This window comes from Doryrhamphus excisus, chromosome 7 (genome assembly GCF_030265055.1).
Source record: "Doryrhamphus excisus isolate RoL2022-K1 chromosome 7, RoL_Dexc_1.0, whole genome shotgun sequence".
NCBI classification, from domain to species: Eukaryota; Metazoa; Chordata; class Actinopteri; order Syngnathiformes; family Syngnathidae; genus Doryrhamphus; species Doryrhamphus excisus.
In genome coordinates, this window is record NC_080472.1 from 4,719,635 (window position 1) to 4,740,747 (window position 21,113).

Genomic DNA, 21,113 nt, shown 5'->3' on the forward strand with positions numbered 1-21,113 from the left:
GGAGCTGGTCACACATGCAAATATCTCACATGTTTTTGGTCCAAAAATACCACAAATATGCATATTTGTATTCACTGTATAGGTGAAAATGGCGATTGATTCGTTTGTAAAACTGTGATTCAGTCGACTTTTTTCAGCATTTTAACAAAAACAGATTAATTCATTCATTTTCTACCGTTTATCTTCACGAGGGACGCGTGCATGCTGGAGCCTATCCCAGCTGTCTTCGGGCAGGACGTGGGATACACCCTGGACTGGTGGCCAGCCAATCACAGGGCACATATAGACAAACAACCATTCACACTCATAAACCTCAGATATTTCTTTACAGTTCTAATACGGAAAACAAACAAAACAATGAATTTGGAAAATTAGGTTGAGGAAAAAGTTATAGTATTATGGGAATAAAGTCATGATTATGGGAATAAAGTCATGCAAGAAGAAAGTTTGTCAGCTGACATTTGGGGGCTTCCAAAGTGCGGCCCATGGTTGGTTTTTATTGGCCCGCAGCAGATTCTAAAAGGAGAATTTAATAGGAAAACTGTAGAAAAAAATGGCATCATTAATAATTAGATAATTAATCTAAAAAAAGAAAAAGCTGTAATGTTACAAGAATAACGTAATATTATGAGGAAAAATAATGTAATTTTAATGGCATAAAGTACAAATATTAAAAAAATGCTTATAACTGGGTACGTTTTTTTTTCCATTTTTCATAATTTTGCTACACTCGCTCGCGCAACAATGCCAATAAAATGATCCAGATATTATCAGATGTTATCTCATTTTCATATCAACATTAGTGGAGTTATACTCTAATGACGTATGACATTTATTGCTGTTTGATTTCTGCAGGAGTCGTGTTGTGTTGTCATATCTGATGTCCAACCTCGACGCATGCTACAGAGAGAAGCGGGTCCTACCTGTGTTGCCCCCCAGCAAGCTCCACCCCGGGGGCAAAGCGATGTGGTGGAGGGCCAGAGCCAAACTCTCGTCCAGACGCTCGCATTCCTGCAGGGGGATGTGGCACTCGTCCAGGAGCAGCGCCCCGTCCAGGCCGTCGCTGCGGCCCACCGTGCTCACCTGGAAGGGGAGCGTGAAAGTCAACAAGGTGTCCACTTGGTGGACGCGTGGTGCCGTGCTCACCAAAAACTGCGCCATGTCGAAAGCCAGGTCCTGAACAAAGCCGAAGCGGTCCTCGGCCACGGGAGCCACGCTGGCCGGGGCCGTCTTCACATCCTCCGAGGCTTCCCGGTCGCCAGGAGACGCCAAGCACAGGGTGACAGACACCTCCTCGCAGCAGTCGTGAGCTGGAAGAAGGAAAAAGGTTTTTCATTAAAAGTACGACAGCTGACTTAGTGCTGAGCTACGATAAGCTGCTCTGTACTTCAGTGAGGACAGGAGGAGACAGTTAAAAAAAAAAAAAAAAAGGAATATATTCAGTCTTCCATATCCTTCTCACATTGGAGGAGGCTTTATCCTGGCCTCACATCACCCAGACAGCACGACAACGTTATTATGGCAAAGACTCAGCCACACTGAGAAGACATAATCAATGATTAATCGTCTTCACCTCTCCTCCATTTTCAACGAATATGTGCTGGACTGAAGCTGAGAGCTGGAACATAAAACATCCTGACATGACTACTAGCACATCACCACTACCAGGACTACCAGGAGAAGCAGAGTATGGAGGGGGGAGGGAGCCACCTGCTGTGGCCCAGCAAGGTGCACTGTATTCGGGCACAAGCTCCGGATAGCTGCTGCGATGCCACGGAGCTCTTTGGCAAAGCTTTTGCACTTTTTAAATGTTGCGACATTTCAGCTGGCTGATAAGGTTTTTTGTTCCTGCTTTTGTTCCTGCTGGAACTAATCAATCGCTTTTATTGCAAATGTGGATCTTATGCTGTGCATAACTTCCATTAACATATGTATATTTAAAGACACTTATGCCTGAGTTAGGCATTTTCAAGAAGAACATGTCTAACTTACATCTTATTTATGTCTTATTTTCTCTCATTATTTCTATTCTATTGGCTAATATGAGTGTAAAGGTAACTATAGGGGTGTTACTGTGTGTCTAGAGGGCTCTAGTAATGTTGAAAATTATATTTAGATGGTAATTAACATGTTTTGTATGCTAGTATGTCTTAGTATTATCACTTATTATGTCACATATTGGGTAATAGGAGTGTATAGGTGACTATAGGGATGTTATTTTATGTCGAGAGGGCTCTAATAATGTTAACAACTATATTTAGATGGTAATAAACATGTTTTGTATGCTAGTATGTCTTAGTATTATCACTTATTATGTCACATATTGGGTAATAGGAGTGTAAAGGTGACTATAGGGATGTTATTTTATGTCGAGAGGGCTCTAATAATGTTAACAACTATATTTAGATGGTAATAAACATGTTTTGTATGCTAGTATGTCTTAGTATTATCACTTATTATGTCACATATTGGGTAATAGGAGTGTAAAGGTGACTATAGGGATGTTATTTTATGTCGAGAGGGCTCTAATAATGTTAACAACTATATTTAGATGGTAATAAACATGTTTTGTATGCTAGTAAGTCTTAGTATGTCTTCAACATTGGGTAATATGAGTGTGAAGGTGACTATAGGGATGTTATTCAATGTCTACAGGGCTCTAATAATGTTAAAACGTGTATTTAGATGGTAATAAACATGTTTTGTAGCTAGTATGTCTTGGTATTATCACTTATTATGGTAGTATGAGAGTAAAGGTGACTATAGGGATGTTATTCCATGTCTAGAGGGCTCTAATAATGTTAAAAAGTGTATTTAGATGGTAATAAACATGTTTTGTATGCTAGTATGTCTTAGTATTATCACTTATTATGGTAATAGGAGAGTAAAGGTGACTATAGGGATGTTATTTTATGTCTATAGAGGGCTCTAATAATGTAAAAAAGTGTATTTAGATGGTAATAAACATGTTTTGTATGCTGTTATGTCTTAGTATTATCACTTATGGTAATGAGGGAGTAAAGGTGACTATAGGGATGTTATTCCATGTCTAGAGGGCTCTAATATTAAAAAGTGTATTTACATGGTAATAAACATGTTTTGTATGCTAGTATGTCTTAGTATTATCACTTATTATGGTAATAGGAGAGTAAAGGTGACTATAGGGATGTTATTCCATGTCTAGAGGGCTCTAATAATGTTAAAGAGTGTATTTAGATGGTAATAAACAGGTTTTGTATGCTAGTATGTCTTAGTATTATCACTTATTATGGTAATAGGAGAGTAAAGGTGACTATAGGGATGTTATTCCATGTCTAGAGGGCTCTAATAATGTTAAAAAGTGTATTTAGATGGTAATAAACATGTTTTGTATGCTAGTATGTCTTAGTATTATCACTTATTATGGTAATAGGAGAGTAAAGGTGACTATAGGGATGTTATTCCATGTCTAGAGGCCTCTAATAATGTTAAAAAGTGTATTTAGATGGTAATAAACATGTTTTGTATGCTAGTATGTCTTAGTATTATCACTTATTATGGTAATAGGAGAGTAAAGGTGACTATAGGGATGTTATTCCATGTCTAGACAGCCTTGATGATGTTAAAAAGGTTTTCTTTGTGTCATACATGTTATTATGTCTACTGTAATGAGTATTAGGAATGTAAAGGTGACTCTAGGTGTGTCCTAAACAGGTCTGCACCTGTTTTTTTTATCCTTTTATGTAAAAAAGTTCAGCATTTACAGTGTCCAGCTTTATTCTTTTGTCCTTTCAGTGTAGGTGAAAGTGGAGCCATCCTAGTTTAAAGCGAGTGAGCAGCTTTACCGGGACAGAGCGCCTGCAAGGTGTCATGGCCGCTCCGCAGGGTGCTGGTCAGGTGCCTCTGCGTGCTGCCAGCAAACAGCAGGAAGTAGTCGCCACCCTCCTCGTCCACAGCCAGCTCCTCATCGGCGAGCTGCACCGTGATCATGCAGCGGCCCTGCGGGATGAAACGTGGTCGGTTAGGCAAACGTCTGACTGAAACATCAGCCGGGCAGGTTGCTACGGTGACGCCACGCTACTTGTTAGGGCTGCAACATCAAAACACACGCGTGCACACTCCACTGAGCAGCCGGCTGTTTTCCCAAAGTCACAATGGCCCGGCTTGTGTCTGAGCAGCGTGTGGAATGGCGTGATGTCACCCGAGGGCAGAGCCCAGAGAAAGAGGGCGATTGTTTGGAAGCAGCTTCTTTCCGCCGAGGGACGGCAGCTTTATTGACACGGACGGAGGAGGCACGATAATGGGACGCTTCATCGCGCCTCAAATGTGACAATGTCCCCGTCGCCATCGCCGTCCGACACGCACGGAGTAGGAAGCACCGCTTCGGGGGTGATTCCTACTCCTCTTATGTAACACTCACAAAAACGTATCCACCTGAGACACCAGCGCCGCAATGTTTGAGAAGTGCAAAAGGTTCGCCAGAGACCTCCGTGGCGTCACTGGGGCTGCACCAGCGAATGTGCCCGAATACGGTGCACCTTGCTGGGCCACAGCAAGTGGACCCTCCCCCTCTATACTCTGCTACACTCCTAATTTCATCCAGTCCTTCTTACCTCCAGGTGACCACAAGCTGCACTCCATCTCCATTTAAAGCAGGGGTCTCAAACTCAATTTACCTGGGGGCCACTGGAGCTAGGGTCTGGGCAAGACTGGGCCGCATTAGGTTTTCCAAAAAAAAAATAAACGCATTTATTAAAAACAGAAAAATATACAAACTTTTTCAGTGCTTTGGTTCCGATTTTCTACAATAAAAGCTCTGATAAAACATTCCACTGTTCTCAAATATCTTAATTTTTATTTTTCTGCACAAAATAAGATGAAAAATAAATAAACAAATCAAGAATAAAGAAAATCAATCAATCAGCAATAAATAAATATAATAATAATAAAACGGCAAATAATTAAAACTTAAGAAACCACATATAGTTGGTGGGTAGACAAATTATTTTTTTCAGATTAAAATGAACAAAGCATTATTAGAGCCCTGTAGACATGACAAAACACGACTATAGTCACATTTATACTCTTTTTATTTACAACATATTGCGCAACTGCAGGATCTTGAGACACATGCTAACTCGCAAACTAGAGAGCTAGCGACCTAAACGGTAGCCTCCAAGTTATTTCCTTTAAACTTAAAAAAAAAACAAAAACTTACCACTTCCACACGGATAGGGAGGATAACTATTAACAGTTATTTAACCTTTAACATGAACATTAATCAAACGGAATAATTTTTTCTGGGTACATGATACCATACAGCATCCATATCAAACTTGCGCGGGCCGCACTAACATTAAACTTTCATATCAAGGCGGGGGCCTCAAACTAGTGTCCTGCGGGCCACATTTGGCCCGCGGGCCGCATGTTTGAGACCCCTGATTTAAAGGAAGCAGATGGGTTATTGAGAAGTTACGGGTATTGGTCAGAAAGACAGATATGGTGTGGAGTAGGAGGGTGTCGGATGGAGAGCTTGGTATGCGAGGAGAGTGTTTGCTGGTCACGCTGAGGGCGGATTAGTGCGGTAAATGAGATGTAGATAGGTGGAAGGCCGGCAGCCATGACATTCTCTCCATTAAAAACTCATCTCTTATCTCGGGCCCGGATTGGAAATTAGGCTTCGCTGCTGCTGAGCAGATTGAAACCTCTGCGGAATTGTGACTCGGCACTCTGTGCCGGAATGAAAAGGTATTAGCGGGGAAATAAGTTCCACACGGGAGTGCCTGCGGTGGTTGGGTGGCTGGGTGGGTGGGTGGGTGGGTGGTTGAGTAAAGCAGAGGCGCTTTTGGGCAAATAAATAAACGGCGCTTGAAATGATTTCCGACAGCAACAATTCTCTGTTCTCTGTGCTTCCTGCCTCCACATCGAAATCCATCATCATAAACACCATGACAAGGCGGAGACGTGTGGCTTCATTCCCCATACAGGATCTTTGGTCAGCACTTCTACACCAGCTCCTGTCACGTAGAGGATCTTTGACAGACGTTTTTGACGTCGGCCCTTAAATATAGCAGAGTGTTCGCGCCATATAAAGGATCTTTGACTAGCGTTTATGGAGTCGCTCCTTAAGACCGTCAGAGTGCTCGTGTCATGTAGTCTATAGAGCAGGGGTCTCAAACACACGGCCCGCGGGCCAAATGTGGCCCGCAGGACACTAGTTTGAGGCCCCCGCCTTGATATGAAAGTTTAATGTTAGTGCGGCCCGCGCAGGTTTGATATGGATGCTGTATGGTATCATGTACCCAGAAAAAATTATTACGTTTGATTAATGTTCATGTTAAAGGTTAAATAACTGTTAATAGTTATCCTCCCTATCCGTGTGGAAGTGGTACGTTTTTGGCTATTTAAGTTTAAAGGAAATAACTTGAAGGCTACCGTTTAGATCGCTAGCTCGCTAGTTTGCGAGTTAGCATGTGTCTCAAGACCCTGGAGTTGCGCAATATGTTGTAAATAAAAAGAGTATAAATGTGACTATAGTCGTGTTTTGTCATGTCTACAAGGCTCTAATAATGCTTTGTTCATTTTAATCTGAAAAAAATAATTTGTCTACCCACCAACTATATGTGGTTTCTTAAGTTTTTATTATTTGCCATTTTAGTCTTATTATTATATTTATTTATTACTGATTGATTTTCTTTATTCTTGATTTTCTTTATTAATTTTTCATCTTATTTTGTGTAGAAAAATAAAAATTAAGATATTTGAGAACAGTGGAATGTTTTATCAGAGCTTTTCTTGTAGAAAATTGGAACCAAAGCAAAGTTTTTTTTTTTAATTTTTTTGTTTTTAATAAATGCATTTTTTTTGTTTTGTTTTTTTGGAAAACATGATGCAGCCCAGTCTCACCCAGACCCGAGCTCCAGTGGCCCCCAAGTAAATTGAGTTTGGTTTTTTTTTTTATAAGCTATGATTTTAATCAATAAATGGGTAGAAATGGATGGGAATGCTTTTCTATTATTTTATTTCTACAATCATCTCCAAAGACATTTATTTTGCCCCTGTTGGTGCATGCCATGACTCGGCAGGTTGTTCCCGTGCTAACCAATCAAGATGCGCATGTGTTTGATTTTTCCGGGCATTCTTGGATGAAAATGAAAGTAACCACCCATAACTTTTCCATGAGGGCATGAAAGAGTCTGGTACCCTTCCTTTTGGATGGGATCTTAGTCTCGTCCGATATTCCATCTGGGGTAAACATCCTGTATAATGTGGATTTCATTGGCTATATGTACTGTATACTGTAGTACTATAGAGTAGAAATACACAGTATGTTTCCAACATCCAGTTCAAGCAGAGTGACCGGAGTACAGGGCCCACTGTCGGGGGGGGTGTCGCGTGGATGACGGGGGTGTTTTCCTGACACACGTGCACCAAAAGAAGCGGGGGTCAGCTTGGTAGCCCCCCAGCTGTTCTTTTCAAGTCTTCCTGCGCCCGTCTTTTGCAGCATCGTGATTAGCAGCTCAATAGCCCAGCGGGACGCTTATTCTTAGCAAGCACAGAGAAGAGCCCCCACGACACCTCCCGACACCACTACTCCTCGACGCGACATGACGTGAAACGTAGACGACATACGTAAGGCGGTGGCCGCTGTCGGCCCCGCGTCGGTAAACGCAAACATCACATCGCCTCATCGAGCTAACTCATACAAGTTAGCACATTTGTTAAGCGTTGATAAGAGCTGCTCTTAAAGGCCTAATCAGGCCCGACTAGTTGGCCGTGAAATCACAGCCTTGGGCTGGAAATGAGAGATAAACTTGTCAAGTGTCAAGCCACACACACACAAACACACACATCTGACTTCCTGCGTGCCTTCCTGGCCCGCCCCAGTGCGGCCGCCGACAGCAGCACAGAGAGACAATGCTAGCGTACCGATGACTGGACATCATCGTGCAGGCAACCCAAACAGGAAGTCAACGCAATTATGATCTGCTCCATATTGTTCTTTGTGTTTACTCTTCCGCCGCCACGTCTTGTCGCTGCACTTCGCCCGTGACGTGTTTGGATTTGCAGCGGTAACGTGTGCATGGGCTAAACTGAGACGCCGCCTGGAAGGAGCCTGGCGTGGTATCGAACCAGCCAGGGTTCCTCCAGTCTGATACGGGCTTCTTTCAGGGAAAGATACGCACATGGGAAAGATATGTTTTAGGTAAAAGGATGACCAAACATCTTTAACAACATTCCTGACTGCCAGCGTCTGGTGTAAACATTCCGGCGTAATTCCCGGAATGACAGAATGCCAGGGTCCCAGACGGCGACGTCGCACAGCGGGACCCGTTGCAGGCCGGATGCAGATACTTACGTAGAGCGGAGCTTGCTGGGGAGTGAGTCTCATGTCCCCCGGGAACTGCAAAGACAAAAGACAAGGTGGATCAGCAGAAGATCTCCTGGAACCGAGCAAGCCGGAACGTCTCAAAACATTTTGGGATATTTGCAGCAGGCCGTCATTCCTTTGCAGACGCCCTTGTTTTTTTCTGCAACCCAAAATGTTTTTTAAAAATGACAACTTTATTTGTTGTTTTATTTTTTTATATGTATAAAAAACATTATAATTTCATTAAAATATCAATTTATATTTTTTGCATTTAAGTGGATAATTTTTTGTAACTTTTTAATTTAACAAACTTTACAGGTAAAATTTTTACTGTAATTGAAAAATGATCAGGCACGGCGGTCGAGTGGTTAGCGCGCAGACCTCACAGCTAGGAGACCAGGGTTCAATTCCACCCTCGGCCATCTCTGTGTGGAGTTTGCATGTTCTCCCCCGTGCATGCGTGGGTTTTATCCGGGTACTCCGGTTTCCTCCCACATTCCAAAAACATGCTAGGTTAATTGGCGACTCCAAATTGTCCATAGATATGAATGTGAGTGTGAATGGTTGTTTGTCTATATGTGCCCTGTGATTGGCTGGCCACCAGTCCAGGGTGTACCCCGCCTCTCGCCCCAAGACAGCTGGGATAGGCTCCAGCACCCCCGCGACCATCGTGGGGAAAAAGCAGTAGAAAATGAATGAATGAATGAATGAAAAATGACCACATGTTTATAAATGATATAATCGTATATTATTTATGATTTCTGCAAGTCTTACTAGATTAAGTTTAAGTTAGAATATGACTTTTTTTCTAAAAATATTTGGACTTTATTCCCGTTAAATTCCAGCTGTTTTGTCCCATTTCGTCAGCTTCATTTTCCAACTATTTGAACTTCTCCTAATTCCGACTCAACTCCCACAACATTCTCGTACTTTTGCTGCAACCCAGTTTTCCATAAATGACTATTTTATGTTAGTATGTCATGCTGGTATTAATTTTTTTTTTGTTCTTGTTCATGGAGTCTAGCGGGTCCGGGTGATCAAGATGACCATCCACTGTGGATGCGCCAGACTGGGAGCGCCAATCACCTGAAGCTGAAAAGGAGGACCCCGATGAGAGCTTCCAGGCCCCCGCCACCATTTCTGCAAACATTTCTCCCCACTTTGGTGGCCAATCATGAAAAGGGCCCAGTGAGAATTAGACGGCTCAGGGTAAAGGGGGATAATCGGTGGTTCTAATAATACTCTGGAGTCTAATCCTCTTGCCTTAAGTGCACTGGGACAGACATGGGCTTCTTCGCTGCGTGCACAACTTTGATCAGACAATGTGGCCGCGGGTCTTGGACTCTTCCATGGGTACCAATGTCTGTCTATATGTGCCCTGCCATTGGCTGCAATATAAGCGCTATAGAAAATGGATGGTATGAGGTCGTAGCTCCCTGACAGTGACTGCTAATTGATCATTAGGGTGCAGCACTAGTAAGGACCCACGGGGGAACCAAGAGAGACAACGTAGAGAAGATGTGAAATCCCACATGAACCACATTAAATCCCAAGCTCCTGATTCACACGCTTACAGTGGAAGCGGGTAATGGGAGAGCACGTGGGTAAGAGGAGACGTATGGGAACGGGGCAAGGCCGCGGGCCACCCGACACCCGCTGGAAGGGCGGCTGCAGCCATGCGGGTCCTTTACAGTCTTTCCCTTGCAGTGGCGAGTCCTTCGAGGAGTGGGAGATCCTTGCTGGCGTTCCTTAGTCATGGTTCATCTCGTTTCTTTACGTTTCTGTCAACAAGCAGGATGTCTGAATTTTTACATTCCCTTAATAATAATCTTCCAAAACGTTCTTTTGGTCATATTCATACTTTATTCCCAGAATATTCTAACTTTTTACCGACGTCATTTTCCAAAAAATGACCTTTATTTTGTTTTGCATAACACGACAGCTTTTTAAAAATAATAATTTAATATTGCAACTCTATGCTACTAACATTATATTGCCTGATAATATTAGTAATGTAGTTAATATGGCAGCGAATATTAATTCAGTCTTGTATAATTGCATTATTTCCTGACTTTATTCTCAAAAAATGACAGTTGTGTTTTTTTATTTCCGTTTGTGTTTTTTTGTCCAATTATTTCAACTTCAGCTTCCTGATAACAACCTTGTCATAATTATGACTTTATTGCCAGAGTAATTAGGCTTTATTTTCTCTAAATATGTAACTTTTTCCAAAAGTTACTTTCTTTTTTTCGTTTTTTTATGACGGCTTTTAAAAACTAAATTCTTGTTTCTTTAATATTTCCTCATAATATTACGTTGTCCTTGTAAAATTATGACTTTTGCTTGATTACAACTTATTCTGTTCATGTTTTGACGACAATGTAACTGTTTTGTTTGTTTCTCATAAAAGTGTGGCTTTTAAAAAATGCATCTTTTTTTCCTTAGTATTTCCAAATAATGGGATTAAAATGATATTATTTTTTTATTTTTGTAAGAATAGGACTACTTTTTCTCAATTTTTATTAAATTCTATTATTAAACCCTTTGAACATTGCTGCTCTAAAGCTACCTTTCTTTAGCAACAATAAAACAAGGACGGAAAAGAAGCTGCAATGATGTCATCTTTTAACTTTGACCTGCACTCACACGCCTGCAGGTGAGCAAAAAGAAAAAAGGGCTATAAAGAGGCGGGGCGTAGGGAAGCGTATGACCAACAAGATAAATAAATACTCCATGGAGACCAAAGCAACATTAAAGAAGGGAAGATAAGACCTGGCATAGGAACGGTGATAAGCTCCTCAGTGGGTAACAACACAGCGGCCCGGAGCGGTATCAAAGGCCATCTGGACCGTCAGCATCCGGACATCCAAAAGGCCGTGAGAAGCACACCTGGCGTGCGCATCCACGACCATCACTTCATGAGCATCACCCACTTCTTCTAGCAGCCCGGCCTCCTGGACGAGTCCCTGCGGCCACGTGCCGGCTAACACGACTCGTGGAGATAAGGAGGGACCATCAACCATTATTGCAGATGTTGTATAAAATAACACCCGAGCATGCTGGGTGGGTGGTGCATTCAAATGCTATCGGATGACTGACTACAACTACTAAGAGGTGCAATGGATGTGGAAAAAAACAAACCAACCAAGGGAAAAGGTCATGGGTCACATGGCGGACGTGTGTTGCCACCACACACTGATAATAAATAGCAGCTTTATACAAAAACTATGACAAATACACTTGATAGAATTGGATGATTGCTATGCTATGCTATGCTATGCTATGCTATGCTATGCTATGCTATGCTATGCTATGCTATGCTGGGATATGTTATGTTTCACTAAGCTATCCTACGCTACACTACACTATGCTATGTTACACTATGCTACATTATGCTATGCTACGTTACGCTATGCTGGGCTATGCTGTTATGTTACAGTGTGCTATGCTATGCTGTGATATGCTAAGCTATGCTATTCTATGCTATGCTATGCTGGGATATGTTATGTTTCACCAAGCTATCCTTCGCTATCCTACGCTACGCTACGTTACACTATGTTACACTATGCTACATTATGCTATGCTACGTTACACTATGCTACATTACGCTATGCTGGGCTATGCTATTATGTTACAGTGTGCTATGCTATGCTGGGATATTATGTTTCACTAAGCTATCCTTCGCTATCCTATGCTACACTACGCTATACTACATTACACTATGCTACATTATGCTATGCTGGGCTATGCTATTATGTTACAGTGTGCTATGCTATGCTGTGCTATGTTTCGCTACACTATGCTATGTTACCTTATGCTACGCTATACGCTTATGCTCGGCTATGCTATTCTATCCTGGGCTATGTTATGTCAGGCTTATTGATTTGATTTATTTTTGTAAATGTAGATTTTTGTCCTATGATATGTAGCCTTTTCAAAAAGTGTGGCTTCCGCGTGTGCTTGGACGAGACGAAACGTAGCAAATGTGCAAGGTTAGCTCGTGTTTACAAACCTTATTAGAACAAAGTTATTGACATGCACGGATGTACTCCTGGCTTTAAGGATGAAGTGCACGTCCTTGTACGTCCAACCTATCACGATGCTGATGAACAGGGGTGTTACTACGTGCCACCAAATCAACCGCGGGTGCTTTTTCGGGCTTTGATTGGACCAAATGTGCATGACATCATCCTGGTGCCTAGCGACCACAATATTAGTCGATATTTTTAGTCAAATAATAAGACGCCATAGTCAACGAACTGTACGTCTGCATCAATATGATGGTAAGACATGGCCGCCATCAAGCTAAGCATCTTAGCAGGATGGGGTGGCGGGGTCATTTCCAGTGATTGGATGCTAACGTTTGTGTTTGTCCCAAAGCGGTGAGTTCATTTCCAAAGATGGAGCGTGACTCACTGTGGAAAGCATCCGTAGTGTGAATTCCTGAGTACAGGCCAGTCCCATAGCGGGACACGGCATCAGCTATGTGTGAAGAAGGGGAATGTGCGATAAGGGGAAGCGGCGTGGCTCTGCGCGGGGTTTGATGTTTAACTCGCCGTTTGTTTAACCTCCCGCAAATCCTGCCCTCGGTTCGCCGTCGCGCAAAACACTCCAGAGGAGGCGGAGCGCCGAAGTCGCGAGAGCTTGTTCTCACTTTTGTGACCATCAGCGCCGCCTTCAAGTTACATTGGGGCTGGTTGACCCCGCCCCCCTCCTGTGTGAGTTGAGATAGTCACGGCTGTTTTGATTTCAGCAAACCCGCCCATTGTCCCTCAACATACGTGTACTTGGGGACGGGGGGTATGGGGCGCGCCGGTGTGGCGACCTGACAAAAGCGTCCTGTGTGCGGAGGGGGGGGGGGGGGGTTCTGCGGGATGAAAGGTCTCCTCCGTGTTTGGTGACAGTTATTACCCTCACCGCTGAAACCAAATACCCGCTGGCCCAGATAGCGCTATCTTCTTGTGAGAGGCACAACGGGGGCCGGCCTGGAACCAGGACCCGGGCCTTGATCTGTGCCCCCCCCCTTGTTTCCACGCCATTCAGCCATGTAGGCACTTTGTAGACGTTGCTAAGCAAACACAAGCTACGTTTTTAGACATGGATACCAATCATGAGGACCATGGGGGAGGGGGGGGGGGGCAAATAACATAAAAAAAAGGTGCATCGAAAGACTACGAAGGGCGATGAGGGCCACACTGCAAAAAGTTTGCAAGCAGTTTGCGATGCAAAAAAAAAGAGCCCAAAAGGATCAGCCTTCGTTTGGATATTCAAGGATCATTTCAATAATATTGCAAATGTAACAAAAACAGTAATGAGTTATTAATGTTTGGAGGCTAGAGAAGCTCCTCCGTCATCACTGGAATCTTTGTGTAGCATGTAGCATGTAGCATAGTCAGGTTTCAATTACAGTTTTCTCATATTTTTGGAATGTTAGCACAGGAAAAAAGGCAAGGTAAGAAAGAAAAAAGCAACACAAATAAAAAAAAATACATGCCAATATACTGCAATTTACTCATTTCACTTCTACAAGGTAACTCTCTTCTGCACTGTGTGTGTATGCTAGCGGCCCTGCCTCCACCCACCCGGACAAAGAGCCTGTATGACTGAAGGAAGGGCTCACTTCGTCCATGGAAGCGATGCACAGAGTGAACTCTCCTCCTGCCTGACACGCGTGCACATGGCAATATATTGATTAGCCACTCCATCCCTTGAGCCCCGCAGCAGCAGCTGACACGTGACTTCCTGTCAGTGACGTAGACGTAGGAGACGTCGGAGGAGACGGCAGAGCGGTATCTCAGCAGGAGAAAGTGCGGGCTAGTCCCATTTGGGAGCTAAGAGGTTTAGCGTGGCGAGCGCTAACCCGCCTTCTCGGGTGCAGCGAGCCTGATCAGATTAATATCACCCCCGTCGCACCCGGCGGTAAACGAAAAGCAACGGGCGTTTGTTAAGGCGTGGGTACGGCCAGGGGCGTCTCTGCAGAGAGAGAGTCGCTCTCCGTCACCGTGGAAACCCGCCACAGATGCAGAGCGGCCTTTTCAGGGAAGAGAACCGCCCGTCTCGTGCTCCTGCGGCTCACTTCCTGTGCTCGGCCCACGCCAGGGTGCCATCAGGAAGCACACGGCCTTTCGCCAAACAGGAAAGCATGACACAGCGTTTGTGACAAAAGGAGCGGCAGCTTTATGACAGCTGCTAGAACGATCACTCATGTTGATCATGAAGGTGTATCATCTCACGGAACACACGAGCTGTGTCTTTCTCCAGCGTTCCCGCACGCTTACGTAACCGTCTGAAAGCAGCATCGGGTCACGTGAGCGGAGACAATTTACAAGTTGATGTGTTGTGAAACCCAGCAGGAGTGTTATCAGCGTCGCTAGGCAACCAGATGGGACTTTATCCTGTGGACTACCACGTCGGAGAGAGAGAAAGCCTCGGCCTTTGTTAGGACTTCAGGCGGTACGAAAAGTTAGGATGCGAGCAGACGCCACGGCTGAGACCTTACCCGCGCGGGCCAAGCGACGACGTCCGACTCCTTCGCGCACGCACGCGGCCTCCGTCTTAAGTCCGTTAGCGGGAGCGGAGCGGGTGTGTTTACGCGGCGGGTGTCCTCGGCGCTGGCCGGGGCGTGTCAGCTCTCGCTGGAGCTAAATATGGCCTTGCGCCAACACGGGCCGCTGTCACCGAGTGGGGGAGGGGGGTGGGGGGGGGCGGAGCCTGAGAGCCCCGCTGGTCAGGTGTCTGCCGGGAAGTCCGACGCTTGAACAGATTATTTACCCCTTTATTCTCCTATATTTTGGCTTTATTATGATAGTTTATTTGCTTTTTTGCTAACTTAGCATTCTTCTTGTATTTATTTTCTTTACCTACCCTCATAACATTGTATCTAAAAAAAAAACCCAATGCATTAATAGCTGTGGCTGTAAGCAACCTCCTGGTTACCCAGCATACCTTGCTGTGTCTGTCATTTTGCCTGTTTGTTCGCGTGTATAGCCTTATTTTGATAATCTGACACCCGCCAATGAAGAGTACTTCCTTCGTCACCTGCTGCTGTACAAAGCAATAACAACGCTCTGTTCACAGTCCCGTCATAATGGGCTCATGACGCCGGAGAGATGTCTGCACATGACGGCGTTTCGACACCACGCAGAGGAACCCGCGAGGCTGGAGCGTGTAACCCATTCTACGGCGAACGGGACGTAATTACAAGGCTGACGCTGCACCGCCGTACCTCCATCATGGTTAAATTAGGGGGTTGGCGGGGATGAGAAATTCAGTCGGGTTCCGCGCGGAGCCTCTGGAATCCTGGCGGCAATTTACAGGGCTCGGAAGGCGGGGGCCCAAATGCTCTCCCTTTTTTGGCAGCTGTAAACACACGTTGCACCTGAGATGATACGCTGATAAGTGGCGACTGTGTCTTCTGAATATGAATATGAATATGGGTTTCATCCAGTGGAAGGGGTCTGAAGAGCTGCGTGTGTTTGAATGTGTCAGGTCAAGCGAGGTCAAATGAATTAGCGCGAGATTGTTTCCTCCTTCACGTGCGCACATCCTGTCACTGCAACCAAGCTTGCTTACATTAACATACATTAACGTTCATATTGCATACTGTGATTGAGGTAATAGAACATATACGCATGGCTTAATTTAAGTCTTGTAGGTAGGCTACAAAAATAGTTACGGCTATATTAATTTATTAGACATAGTCGTAGTTAGCTTGTAGCTATTATTGCACCTGTTTAACGGTGCTAGGTGTGTTCCTAATATTCTGTCCCTAACCTCTGAACACAAACCGACTTTGCGGTTCACTTCCTATCACGCGACCAACGCCTTACCTTCAAATAAACTTAAACCCCAAGTACAAAAGTGAGAAGAATATTCGAGTTCGAAGACAATAAAGTGCGTTTTTTAAAAAAATTTTGGTTCTTGCACCGGACCGGAACGGAAGCTAGCTTAAAAAGAGCAGCAGCGGCGAGGAGGCGAGGAAGTTCAAACTGCAGCGTTTGCGTTTCTTACCTCGAACAAGATGATACTTAGACGCGCTTTTGGCACATAATAATCCGGTTGGATGAAGCCGCTCCTTTCTTGCTTGAAAGTTGTCCCTTTAAACGGGTGTCCGGGACTAAAAGAAAAGTGTCCCAAGTGTCGACTGCACTTTTACAACGCAGTTGTTCGCGTCTCCCAGGAGAACTTAGGGGGCGGAGCCACCAAGGAGGCTAACACCGGAAGTCAGTCATCACCTCTCTCAACTTCCTCGTAATTTAGATGTTTAATAACTTTTGTGCGGTTAGCGATGCGCAATGATTTCCGTCGTTTTCAGCAGTGTAAATGTTTGCGTTTAAAGTTTGCCGTTCCTTTTGTAAACCTCGAGAGTTGAATTTACAACATATCCGCTCAGGGGTTTTCACAATAATCAGAGTCACAAGAGTCACTTCCGCTAATTGACTTTCACGATTAAGTCAACATAAGAAAGCGTTTTACAAGTATTGCGATCAAAATGGCTTACAATAAGTTTAAATGTGCAAATAAGTCATTTGGTATCGCAGTCTTGTTTTTAAGAAGGTTTGCATCTTATTTTGTATTTTGTCCCGTGCATTGGTTGAACTTACCGAAATTCAATGAGTGCCCCCCAATCAAAACGTCACATCCGGCGATATATTTTAACAATAAAAGTCGAAACCAACTGCGCCACTGGCGTTTCCTGCTAAAGACATTCGAATCTGTAAATAAACTTCAATAAAAGTTCACTTTGTCGTACAAAAAATGTGCTGAAAATAATCTCGTCAGAGCATTATTGTACTCCGTCTTTAAACCAATGTATGTATGTATGTATGTACAATGGTCTTAACATCAGGAACACGGCAATATAATTGTTTTTATTGTTGTGTGATTTGTGGTTTATGCTGCCCTCTGCTGGTGGAGAACGCCTCCTGCAGCCTCGTCAACAACAACACAAACATAATAAAGCATTTACTTTATTCCGAATACATAGAATAGACCTTATCGTCCAAGACAACAGAATGTTCCTACCAAATAGAACATCTTTGACTAGCTCTTCTGTTATGTAGAGGATCTTTGACTAGTGTTTTTTGACCACATAGTCCCGAGAAACTGCAGCTCAGGTTTTATAAGTTCTTAAAAACAACAGCTAAGTGCTCCTGTCAAATACAGGACCTTTGACTGACATTTTGGAGGTTGGCTCATAAAACAGCAGTGCACTCTTGTCATATAAAGGATCTTTGACCGGTGTTTGTTTGTTTTTTTCACCAGCTCTTCTTATATACTAGTGTTCTTACAGTAGATCCTAAAAACTCCTGTCATATAGAAGATCTTTGACTGGAAGTCTTTTGCGGCAAGTCCTTAAAGGAGCAGAGCGCTTCTGCTAAGTAGAGGATCTTTGTGTTTTTGTGTTTGATCGCTAAAAAAACGGTTGCACGCTCCTGTCCTTTTGAGAATCTTTGACTTTGGTTACAGGCTTTTAGAATAAACCGATGAAAATAATAATAAAAAAAAAGTAAATTATTGGGGTTTGGGTTTTTTCTTTTAAAGAGAATTTCCGTGTGGTAAAAGTTGGTTCCAGGTCATGTGATCAGTATCATAATCACAAGCAGCAGGCGTGTAGCAATTAGCATGCTAACAGGATAACAACAACGCAGGCTTTTTTTTCAACATCATGATCTGCACTTCAGCACCCCGGGAGGGGGTTAGCGTCGTTAAACGTGGCCTGAATGTTAAACAGAGAGGGGGGGGGGCAAACAAGTGAGACACAAAGTAGTACACAGATGCCTTTGTGCGGACAACAAAAGCAGGTTTTGTTACTCTGCAGAGGGCGGAAGAGATAGTGCCCCCCCTCCCTCCCTTAATAGACAAGAGTAAACACTCCAGATTGGACTTTCAAGATGAGGGGGGGGGGGGGGGGTGGATATCAAGAAGATGAAGTGGTTTTATTGACTTCCTCATAAGGTCACTGCCAGGCTCCGCCCACTCACCCTCCCACTGAATAAAACAACGATAATGGCACTAATCACAAATAATCATACTAATATAATTATAATTATATGCTAATTATATGTACACGTGTTAAAAGTAATTTATTCATTGGGTGTGTCCGACTAACAAATGTATGAACTTTGTTGTATCTAAACCGGGGAGGGGGGTGTACGCTGAGGTCGGATCCTAGCTAAGCTGTGCTAGCAGCCACATATGATAAATATAATATAATAATAAATCAATAAAATAATTAATAAATCATCAAATATTACATAAATATTAAAATAAATAATATGAAAAATAGAATAAAATAATAATAAAGACAAACATGTAAATACAATAATTTCAACAAATGAATTCAATAACATAATGACTGAAATAAAATAAATAATAAATGGAATGAAAAATAAAACATAATTGAAGAATTAATGACGAAATAAGAAATAAAATGTGTGATCTACACTAATTCTTCAACATGCAAGTGTAAAAAGAAGCTTGTTTTCCCTGACTAAGGTGATTAAATCATTCCAAATAAATCAATAATATAATTAATAAATCATCAAAAATGACATAAATATTAAAATAAATAATATGTAAAAATAGAGTAAAATAATAATAAAGACAAACGTATAAATAAAATAATTTCAACAAATGAATTCAATAACATAATGACTGAAATAAAATAAATAATAAATTGAATGAAAAATAAAATATAATTGAAGAAATAATGACGAAATAAGAAATAAAATGTGTGATCTACACTAATTCTACAACATGCAAGTGTAAAAAGAAGCTTGTTTTTCCCTCACTAAGGTGATTAAATCATTCCAAATAAATCAATAAAATAATTAATAAATCATCAAAAATGACATAAATATTAAAATAAATAATATGAAAAAATAGAATAAAACAATAATAAAGACAAACGTATAAATAAAATAATTTCAACAAATGAATTCAATAACATAATGACTGAAATCAAATAAATAATAAATGGAATGACGTCCTGCCCAGCGTCCTTAGAACAGTTCCGGTGATGACCACAGGAGGGCAGTGTGTGTTCCTGCCCGTCCTGAGCGTGTTGCTGATCCCATCAGCTGGGATTTATTGACCTTGTAGCGTGGAAACACTCACGCTACACAGCTGTCACTAAGTCATCATGATGTGTGTGTGTGCGTGCATGTGTGCGTGCACGTCAGCCAGCACACACACACACACACACAAATCAAAGAAGTCAGGTGACTGATAGACCGGCCGTCCAATCAGAATGGGGTTGCGTTTGGGACACTTGATCCCGCCCACTCACCTGTTCTGCATCCATTCACGAGAGGACGAGGGATTAAAATGTTGCAAGGGCGCCATGGCGGCGTCATTCATCCGTGACGAGCTTCCCGTGGACGGACACGCTTCTTTAGCAATCGGGCCTGACGGGGCAGCGCCCCACCTCGTCCAGACCCCCCCCCCCAGACATTAAAACATGAGCATAGAATAGAATGGGTGAATAAACATGGGGATTTTCTGCTGATATGTGAATTTTCCTGCCGTATTTCCCTGTCCTTTATCTGCCTTGTGAGGCAGTGGTGGTCAAAATGGCGAGACAGGAAGTGAGGGCGTGTCTTTTGGGTTGGCAGGGGGAGGGGTCAAATGAAGTCTGTGAAGACAGAGCGTGGGGCAGGGGGGGGGGCAAGCTAAATTTAGCCAATGGCTTTGCTGCTGGGGTGGAGCTAATCCTCTTTGCGCTGGAATTATCTGGTTTTGGGATTAGAGAGCTTTGCTTCTACGCAAGACATCTACTCTCTGGAATGATGGACCACCCCCCACCCCAACCCCCCCAGGACTCAACCATCTCACTTCATGCATGGGGGGGCACAATAAGTAAAGACTTGTAGAGCGGTGATATGGATATTAGCGTGATTAGTTTCTTATGTCATCATTCGTCCTTCAGTCGTGCGTTTCGCAAGCATGCTGTCCTGTCATATAGAGGATCTTTGATTGGAACAGCAGAGCACTCCTGCAATATAGAGGATCGTTGACTAGGATTTTTTTTGACAGTAGGCTAATCTTTGATTAGCAAAAACATCAAAAACCAACAAAAATGCTTTTTTTGCATATGATCTTTGCACTCCTCATATAGAGGATCTTTGAATAGCATTTTTTTTTTACAGTCGAATAGCAAAGCGCTCCTGTCATTTGGAGGATCTTTGACTCGCATTTTTACGGTCAAACAGCAGAGCGGTCCTGTTCTATAGAGGATCTTTGACTAGAATTTTTTTTGACAGTAGGCTAATCTTTGATTAGCAAAAACATCAAAAACCAACAAAAATGCTTTTTTGCATATGATCTTTGCACTCCTCATATAGAGGATCTTTGAATAGCATTTTTTTTTACAGTTGAACAGCAAAGCGCTCCTGTCATTTGGAGGATCTTTGACTAGCATTTTTACAGTCAAACAGCAGAGCGCTCCTGTTATATAGAGAATCTTCGACTAGGATTTTTTTTTGACAGTAGGCTAATCTTTGATTAGCAAAAACATCAAAAACCAACAAAAATGCTTTTTTTGCATATGATCTTTGCACTCCTCATATAGAGGATCTTTGAATAGCATTTTTTTTACAGCCGAACAGCAAAGCGCTCCTGTCATTTGGAGGATCTTTGACTAGCATTTTTACAGTCAAATCTTCGAATATGTCATACAGAGGATGTTGAGTGTTGTGTTTCCATGACAACACGAGCGATGCTTATGTGTACACTAGTGAAAAAAAAAAGGAAACTAGCTAGC

At 42.9% G+C, this 21,113-nt stretch overlaps 1 protein-coding gene across 9 annotated transcripts in view; it reads right to left on the reverse strand.

The window, feature by feature from the left end:
* The window catches only part of LOC131132816 (A-kinase anchor protein 13), a 68,108-nt gene extending 51,480 nt beyond the window's left edge, over positions 1-16,628 (reverse strand). For 3 of the 9 annotated variants that reach the window (XM_058078793.1, XM_058078792.1, XM_058078787.1), the window contains exons 1-5: positions 16,361-16,628; positions 8,339-8,383; positions 3,825-3,978; positions 1,147-1,310; positions 924-1,083 (exon numbers count right to left, since the gene is read on the reverse strand). In XM_058078793.1, coding sequence (XP_057934776.1) covers positions 924-1,083; positions 1,147-1,310; positions 3,825-3,978; positions 8,339-8,371 — 511 coding nt within the window. In that variant the 5' untranslated portion in view covers positions 8,372-8,383; positions 16,361-16,628. Of the gene's footprint in view, positions 1-923; positions 1,084-1,146; positions 1,311-3,824; positions 3,979-8,338; positions 8,385-14,849; positions 14,980-16,360 lie in introns of those variants that run through there. The other 6 variants (XM_058078796.1, XM_058078794.1, XM_058078791.1 and 3 more) reach the window with 4 other exon arrangements.
* Positions 16,629-21,113: the final 4,485 nt, after the last annotated feature.